General features: G+C 36.3%; 1 protein-coding gene across 3 annotated transcripts; it reads left to right on the forward strand.

Moving 5' to 3' along the window:
• The first annotated feature begins 818 nt into the window (after positions 1–818).
• Positions 819–8,902, forward strand: LOC114820519 (calmodulin-binding protein 60 B). Of its 3 annotated transcripts, XM_070810334.1 has the most exons (10): positions 1,056–1,277; positions 1,405–1,539; positions 2,397–2,472; positions 3,426–3,484; positions 4,491–4,579; positions 4,700–4,984; positions 5,093–5,253; positions 5,349–5,552; positions 6,071–6,302; positions 7,929–8,902. In XM_070810334.1, the coding sequence occupies exons 2-10, from the start codon at positions 1,433–1,435 to the stop codon at positions 8,492–8,494; spliced, it is 1,779 nt and encodes a 592-aa protein (XP_070666435.1). In that variant the 5' UTR covers positions 1,056–1,277; positions 1,405–1,432; the 3' UTR covers positions 8,495–8,902. The 3 variants fall into 3 exon arrangements, with proteins under 3 accessions (XP_028947215.1, XP_070666435.1, XP_028947214.1); XM_029091382.2 differs by having other exon boundaries at positions 819–1,258; positions 4,491–4,984; XM_029091381.2 differs by having other exon boundaries at positions 1,092–1,277; positions 4,491–4,984.
• The last annotated feature ends 252 nt before the right edge of the window (positions 8,903–9,154 follow it).

Below are 9,154 nucleotides of genomic sequence, written 5' to 3' on the forward strand. Positions count from 1 at the left end.
ACATGTGTTGCACATGGCATTGGATTCCAAATGTGAATGATGGAGCATCAATTGGTGCATGTAATGGATGTAAATGTTGTCTAAAATCTAATGAGTGAAGGGAACAAGAGGTATCAAGCAATTGAGTGTAATAATTAAATGAATTGAAGCATGAAATTAGAAATTATGTAGGGGACAAGAGTGATCAAGCATGGCATGGAATCCAAAGGGAATTCTATGTGGTTTGTATGGCAAGGAATGCAAGTTGGGGTGACAGATTTTTGGGCTGTTTTCTTCATCTTTTGGACCATAATTCTTCATATTCTTGGCCTCTTTAGTTCTCAAATTCGTCCATCCACTTGGCCCATGCATTTGCTATCCATTCCAAGCCCGAAACATGATCCAAAGGCCTCCAAAATGCATCTTCTTGCATACTTTGTCCATAAAATCTGAAAACACACGAAAATGACTTTAAACATTAAAATAACTAAGGAAACACGACATAAATGCACAAGAACAAGCCAACTAAGTCGCATAAATGTGCTCCTATCAATAATGTAAAGTATTAACATAATATATATAATGAGCTACATTTTATTATAATTAGCTATATAAACCATGCACTATAGTCAATAATATTGATTTAAGTTTTGTCTGATAGAAAACATGGTTAGGGGAAGGATTACACTTATTGACCATGAAACATGTCTTTTCGGCAACAATCAAAAGATACAACATTTAAATTGAAGAGATGTGATTGTTGGATTAATAACACAACTTCCCATCTCCTGTCAAACATCCGCATATATATATATATGTATATATAATATTTTTAAAATATTCAACATTACATATAAAAAATAAATGAGTAAACGGTTACCCATTTATAACCGCGGTTAATACCCATAATCATCAATTTAAATTTCACGAGTAAATGGTTATACCCATAACCATTTATTTATTACTTATAACCAAGTTTAACCGGTTGGGTAACTGCGGTTATGCCCGCGCCCATCCCTAGTTACCGTGGTCCCAGAGACACTGGATAACTGACACTATTGTGCCGAAGAGTCGCCAGGGTAGACTTAACAGAGACTGCCTCCTGCCATTATTCTAGATTCCTGATTTTCTCGCTTTCTCCTTCCAAACAGAAACATACTTTCTCACTTTCTCGCGCGTTTTCTCGGGAAAATTTTGGGAATCCCGACAGAAATTCTACAGCCTCTCCAGACACGGAGTGTAGCTGTCTTACCACTTCAAATTTCAGCTGGAAAACAGGGTATTAGGGTTTGAATTTGGTGATTTTTGTGGATTTGAATTCGGAGTTTGCGATTTTTGTGGATTACTATGTGTTTCTAGCTGTATTAGATTTGTGATTTTGTAATTATTTGTTGTGAATTTTGTGGTTTTTTTGTTGGGCTGCAGATCTGGAAATCTCGGGTTTGGAGATAAAATGAGGCAGACTAGGCTTATGGAGAGGACCAACTCTATGAGAGAGAAGAGGCAAATGGAAGGGGGAGAGGAGGAGCAACCCGAGCGAAAACGACCGGCTCTCGCTAGGTAATGGACTTCTTCTTGTTTGGTTTCAATTGATTATGTGAATTAGTTTGGTTGATTATGTTTTTTGTTTGCTAATTTGAATAATTAGTCGCGTAATTGAGATTTGTAAAAAACCCTTTAGTTTGAGAGGTGATATGGCTATACTTGGACAATCAAGTTGTACTGATGCTCACTCTAGGAGTGGAGCAATTGTTTCTTTGAGTAGTTGACTCGTATGTAAGTGCTTTTAAAATGATTGAAGATTTTGGTCAAAGCGTTATTGGTTTCCAAAAGCACTTGAAGTACAATTTGAAAGAAGCACCAATAATGTACTTCATGCAGGAAGCACTTCAAGTGCTTTCCACATTTCACTTGCATTTTTTTTACTGTGGATTGGTTCCAAAAACACTTTCATCAAAAGCAGTTTCAGTCATTTTAAAAGCGCATCCAAACACTAGTTGGTGATTAGAAGTGGTTTTTGACTAAATGTTAAGTTTACCTCACAGTCTTTAAAACAGATAAACTGTAGCATTTGCTTATGACTTCAGCTTATTTAATTACCATAGCCAGCACCACCACCAACCATGTTGTTCTTATCTGGTTGTGAATATTGTGTATTTGGTATGATGCCTTGTCATCCAGAAAAGCCAAATGAGTTGTTATTGTTGTGGTTCCTTTATGATTTCATAAAAGATATTTGCATTGAGAAAAGTTCTGGTGCTTGCTTGTCTTTGAGTACTTTGTTACCTTGTGTGATTGGAGAATAAAAACCTTTGATTTTCTATATGCATTGACTCGCCACTTAATGAACTTTTGTGTCCAAAGCTTCAATATGTTTTCTATTCGTGTTTAATATTTCGTTTAGTATATTTTTGCAGTGTAATTATAGAAGCTCTCAAGGTGGACAGTCTGCAGAAGCTATGCTCGTCATTGGAACCTATTCTTCGCAGAGTTGTAAGTTGTTTTAGTACGTTTTATATGTGACATGTTTATCCCTCCTTTCTAATAGAATTAATAGTTACCGTTACCAGTTATCTAATGTATATATGTGGGCTAATAAAGTTGAACAAATCAAAAGAGAGTTTAAACTGTACTCTTGTTCCACACAGGTGAGCTTGAAACAGTGATTAACATGCTCAGTGAAGACTTTATTATATCTTGATGCTTGTTGAATAGTCGATACCTTTTTATGCTCTCATGTTTTGATGCCTGGACTATTTTATCCATTAACTGAGTTGGATAAACATCTAGGTTCTTGTTTGTTGAAGATCACGATAACCTGGATATGGTTATTTGTTTATGTGGATACTACTGATTATTTGTGCTGAAGTTCATCCCTTAATTCTCTTTCTGTGGGTGACTCCTCTGATACCACCCAAATTTTATTACTGTAGATTTAAATGTGAGCAAGAATTTTCAGGTTATATTAGTTTTGTTTATATTGATATAATGCGGCGGAAGCTAAATTTATTTAGTGCTGGGTTAAGTGTTCTTGGCACCTGGAGTAGTGATTAATCTTATGAGCTGGAATTATTTTTAGGCTGACGTCGTATGTCATTAAAGTCGTTTCATTAAAAAACCATCAGTTCAATAACTGCACCTAATTCAAATTAAATACTAAACTTTATGTTCATTAATGTACTTCCAATTTGTCTTTGTCTGATGTTGGTACCATGTATAAAACGAAGAAAATTTGGAATATTTGAACTTCTATAGGTTGGGATGATTCTTGTGCTATCCGTATGAAGGATAGATGCTTTCTTATGACTGAACTATTTGTCTACCACGTGATACAATATACTGAAGTTATGGCAAAAAAAACATAACATATCTATTGTGATTTTCTGTCTATGCTCTTGCTCTGTAGCCCTTATTCTCGTTTTTTATTTCAATTTACTGGTTAACAGGTAAGCGAAGAAGTGGAGCGTGCTTTGGCTAAGTTAGGCCCTACGAGAGTTAATGGAAGGTGAAAAAAAATTATTTATGATATTTGTTTAATGAACAGAATAATTTTTCTTTATTGTTTATTTTGTGGGTGTATGCCTAGTGATGCTCTCTCTCTCTCGTTCTTTCTCTTCCATTTACAAACCAAATCTTTTAAACAGTCTGAAATAATGGGAAGACCTGTAGTCCATCTGATGCCAACACCACCATATTTAGGAAGCAGAGCAACACATCTAGAAAAGAAAAAAGCAGTCATAAACAAAACTTTTCTACTCACTAAGAAGAAGAATAGTTGAATACTTAGCATATATTTACAGGATTGGTTATCCCTAATTGTTAAAGCATTTATCCATTTTTCTGGAGTAGTTCAGTTGCCTACTTAATTGATTGGTTCTTATTTGTAATGCCTTCCTTTGGTAGACCGATAAGAGGTATTCTTAAACACTCAAATACTTACATGAGCTGACAAGGGTGTTTATGGGCTCTCTGAAGTATGATCTTCTTCTGTTGAGTTTTTCTTACAGAGCTTAACCAATGACCAATGATGATCATGTGTATAAATCTTAAAATTAGTTTATAGAATAATTTGAATTTTGTAAAGGTCTTCACTTGCTACATATTTGTGTTCATATTTTACATTTGGAAAATTTTTCTGGATAAGATATTTGTTGTGTTAAGGAATTTGTATGCTTCTATATGATACACAGAGGCTGAAAGCTTTTAGATTTACCAGAGATTTCTCATATTTCAAAAGTATGATGTTCAGAGAACTTCGTTGTTTTTGTTTTATAACTGTTTCTAGATTTGTAATCATATATAATTCCAGAAAGTATTTATTGGAAAAAAAAGAAAAAGAAAAGAGAGAACAGAAATGGCAGGTGTCTTCTGGTGTAAGAACTTTTGTTTTGATGTTCCCGGATATTAGAATTATAACCATCATGAACTATATTAGCAAAATAAAAATGTTCATACTATGACGAATAGTCAACACGTAGTGGTAACATAGTTTCTGATATTTGACATTTCAGGTCTTCTCCAAAACGAATTGAAGGTCCAAATGGGCAAAACTTGCAACTAGAGTTTAAGTCCAATTTGGCTCTTCCGATATTCACAGGAGGTAAAGTTGAAGGCGAGCAGGGTGCTGCAATTCATGTTGTTTTAGTTGATGCAAACACTGGCCGAGTTGTGACTTCTGGGGCTGAATCCTCTGTAAAACTAGATATTGTTGTGCTTGAAGGTGATTTCAACAATGAAGATGATGAAGGCTGGACTCAAGAAGAATTTGATAGCCATGTGGTGAAAGAGCGTGAAGGAAAGAGACCTCTATTGACTGGGGACCTGCAAGTGACCCTCAAAGAAGGGGTAGGAACTCTAGGGGATCTGACCTTCACAGACAACTCAAGTTGGATACGAAGCAGGAAGTTCAGACTTGGATTGAAAGTAGCTTTGGGGTTTTGTGAGGGCATGCGCATACGAGAAGCTAAAACAGAAGCTTTTACTGTTAAAGATCACAGAGGGGAATGTAGGTTCATGCTCCAGACAATTTTTTTTTAATTTTTTTTATTTTATTTTTTTGTCCTAACTGTGCTAGTGCGCTGTTGGTGATTTCTTTTTCCTTTGATCTTGCCAGTGTACAAGAAACACTACCCACCAGCATTAAATGATGAAGTATGGAGATTGGAGAAGATTGGTAAGGATGGGGCATTCCATAAGAGGTTAAGCAAAGCAGGAATATTCACAGTTGAAGAGTTTCTTCAGCTTGTGGTCCGAGATTCTCAAAAATTACGGAATGTAAGTGCAGGACTTGGTTTGAATTGTAAAAACACACGCAAAAACACAAATACTTTGATACCTTGTAGATGTTTATGTTGTGCTCTTGTTTATAGATCCTTGGAAGCGGAATGTCAAATAAGATGTGGGATGCTCTTTTAGAACATGCAAAGACTTGTGTCTTGAGCGGGAAGCTTTATGTTTATTATCCTGAAGATACAAGAAATGTTGGTGTTGTTTTTAACAACATCTATCAGCTGAGTGGCCTCATCACCGGGGAGCAGTTTCACTCTGCTGATGATCTTTCTGACAGCCAGAAGGTGAATATGAACCATATTGTATCTTGGAAATATGTTCTCACTATACTATTACTAGGTGGTCAATCTGTTTGTATTTTTGGATTTACATATTTCAAATCACATTTCCTTGTCCTAAAGGATTTATATTTGACACATATGTAATACTTTTTTTGTTTTTGGAGAACTTGAAAATGATATCATCACCAAGGAGCATTAGCACGAGGGAGATGAATTTTTCTGATAATTCTAAGTTTGAAGGATGTGCTTTTTTAAGTGCTATAGATTTCTGTTCTTCTTTTGATTTTTTGTTATTACTAGTAAAAGTATGGAAGTTATGAAGAGGTCCCTGCAACGCCAATGTTTTTGAACTAGTTATGTACTTCGTGTTGCTGACCGAACAATGGTGTTCTTTCTAAAGTCTTGGGCAGTTGAAAGTCCTAGAGTTCTAGATACTACAGTCATTTTTAATCTTCTATGGTAAATAATTGACAATGGAAAGGTCAAATACAAAAATTTCTATAATGCTTATGTTTGTGCAGGTCTATGTAGATGGGCTGGTGAAGAAAGCATATGACAACTGGGAGCAAGTTATTCAGTATGATGGCAAGTCACTTCTAAATTTCAAACAGATTAAGAGGTCGGCTGCACCCCGAACTGAAATTCAAATGGGCCCAATCAGTTACTCTGAAGCTTCAGATCAACTGCAACTACATCGCCTGCCAAATTCAGTTCACTCAGAGCAGCCTCCATTGGATCCGCTACCAATCGGAGGTAAACATTGCTGTCTGCATGAGCTTTGAACATTTGTTTTTTTTTTTTGTTTTTTGATTTTGTTTTCGGTGGGAGAGGGAGTAAATCCCATCCACTCAAGGTTGTCCTCCTGAAACTTATTTGTGGAAGTAATTATTTAGAGTCAGAAAAAGAATTACTAATTAATAAAGGTGAGCTAAAACAGTGAGTGTTAAGTGTCCTTTGCTTGTGTGGAATATGACTTCAGGTGAAATATGAAAGTGTAGGATTTATAAATAATGCTACGTTGGCTAGGTTTACAGAACCGAACCTGGAATATTCTGAAGCTATGGGATGTCGAATCCTCCAAAAATGAGCAGAAAATTCATCTGACACTTGCCTGACTACTCATCAGCATCTTAAGTAGCTCACCTTGGTCTAAAATTGTTGGGTTTTTGGCTCAAATTTAGGATGATGCAATCAATTAAGTTTGTGTTACCTATTTGGTTTTGGTGTCCTATTTGGGTTTGATTTTGACTTTTTAATTAGTTTCCTTGGTGGAGAGATTTTGTTAATTACCTATTTGATTAGGATTTGGATTTATTTCCTATTAATATTCTTATTGTAACCTAAGTCCTATGCACTATAAATAGGACCTTAGGGTTAGTGTATTTAGTGTGGCAATTTGGTGAGAGTCAATTTGTGAGTTTGTGAGTTAGAGAGCAATGTGGGAGAATCTTCTCCATTAGTTTTGGGTTCTCGACTCGTTTGGTTTAGGGTTTGTAATTTGTGGGATTTGGGTTATGAGAGTTTAAACACTCTTTTGTAATCTTCATTTGTTTAGTGAAATTCCTCGCCGTGCTTCACTCATGGACGTAGGCTTTATGCCGAACCACGTAAATCTCGTGTTAGTTTGAGATTGTTTGTTTTAGCTTTCACCTATGACGTTGATATTGGTACTTTGTTAGAATTCGCTTCCGTTTGCGCATAAAAGTACAATAAAAATTCCAGGATCATTAAACCAAAATTCAATCTGTAGCGACTCCTGGTGGCCATGTTAAGGACATTAGGATGAGTACTAAACCAAAATTTAATCTTCACCTTGGTCTTTTGCAATGAAAAATGTGGCTTGAGAAACAATTTATGATTAATAGGATGACCTTTATTATTTCCCAAATATGACTTGGGAATTAGGATCTACTGCTACTTTTAAAACTTTATAGATGGTATTTACAAACACCACAGCGAATCAAAGCTGTATAGTTTTAGAAGTGCCAGTCTATATAACTACGTAAAACTTGTATATCTATACCCATATCAGTGCATTTATAATTTATATTTAATTATAATTTGTATAATTTACGTTACAAAACTGAGCCTAAGCGCGTAATAAAAAATGCCATTGGAATGTAGGGAACTTTTGGTCGCACACTTGCACCATATATCTATACACTTGTCGAGTTTTTATGGAAATGCCTTGCACTTAATTTCCTTCCCTTGTTATTCAAACTGTCAATATGTAATAGATGCTAAGGTTGACACCCACGTCTTCGGTGGAGTGAGATTCAAACCATGCTATAATTTAATTCTAAACACACACACACGCACAGAGCTAGACAGGGTCCTAATTATGATTCTGTTTTGGCCTCTTTTTTTGGTCCTTGTCAGGTTATAATGACGGTCTATCAACAAGATACTTGACCCAGCCACTCGTAAATTCCAATTCTCATACCCAGTTTGATGGCGCCGGATTTACACTGGATGACCAATTGATCAGCAATTCTCATCAGGTACAAAGCACAAGAAATGACCCCAATACTGTTGGTTTGGCTCTTGGTCCTCCACAATCATCCACATCAGGATTTCAGACTATCAATTCTGCTCAGACATCCACTCTTAATCCTATAGATGACTGGACAACCAACCGAGATTTTATTTCAGAGGAAGAGATTCGTATTAGAAGTCATGAGATGCTCGAAAATGAGGATATGCAGCACTTGCTCAGAATCTTCAGTATGGGAGGAGGCCATGGCTCAATTGATGTGCCCGATGATGGGTTTTCATTCCCCTCATATATGCCATCACCAATGCCCAACTATGAGGAAGATCGCACCCGTCCTGGAAAAGCTGTTGTGGGGTGGCTCAAAATTAAGGCAGCAATGAGATGGGGTTTTTTTGTGAGGAAGAAAGCTGCTGAGAGAAGGGCACAGATTGTGGAGATAGAGGATGAATAGAAGCCCATTCAAAGCTGATACAAGGGTCTTGCTATGATAGTTAACTTTTTATGAGTGCCTGCTACAGCTTGACGTTTTAGGCGGACTGAAGATGTCAGTTTCAGAAGTCTTGATAAATGACCGACATTTGTGGATATCTGTTGGATGGAAAGGAATCTATTCTTGTAGCTACCTGTACAGTAAGTCATTTCTGTTTATTTTTCTTACTCGTGAAGATTTCTGTCATCACTCTGTGAATGACATTGGCCCCTGGCTTCTAACGGGTAAATTTCTTATTACCTCTTGTTGACATATTTTAGGATGACTATCATCTGTTGTTTTGGTTAAACATTGCACGCGGGTGCTGGCTAGTGTTTTATATGATTGTGCTAGTTGCTTTTGTAATTTGAATTGACTGGAATTCTTGTACGTTAGACATTCATAACCTTTTTTTTTTTTTTTTCTTTTTCACCTAGTCTTGAATTTGAGTTTCCGTGTTTTTAGCACTGAAATCAGCGTAACATACCGAGGTCTGGTAATAACTTGCTGAGTTTTCGATTCTGTTAATTGGATGTGGAGGTTTATACTGGAATCTAAAGGTTGACATGTGGAGGCCAAATGGGATTTGTGACGATGATTGGATGCAGTTCATACCGCAATTAGGCTTCAAATACGTACCGG

Source organism: Malus domestica, chromosome 13 (assembly GCF_042453785.1).
Source record: "Malus domestica chromosome 13, GDT2T_hap1".
NCBI lineage: Eukaryota > Viridiplantae > Streptophyta > Magnoliopsida > Rosales > Rosaceae > Malus > Malus domestica.

Excerpts from the sequence above, each read along its gene's own strand:
- LOC114820519 (XM_029091382.2), top strand. The coding sequence starts at position 1,433 with ATGAGGCAGACTAGGCTTATGGAGAGGACCAACTCTATGAGAGAGAAG. Across the intron at positions 3,485-4,490 it reads CCTACGAGAGTTAATGGAAG|GTCTTCTCCAAAACGAATTG; the intron begins GTGAAAAAAAAT and ends TTGACATTTCAG. Across the intron at positions 4,985-5,092 it reads TAAAGATCACAGAGGGGAAT|TGTACAAGAAACACTACCCA; the intron begins GTAGGTTCATGC and ends TGATCTTGCCAG.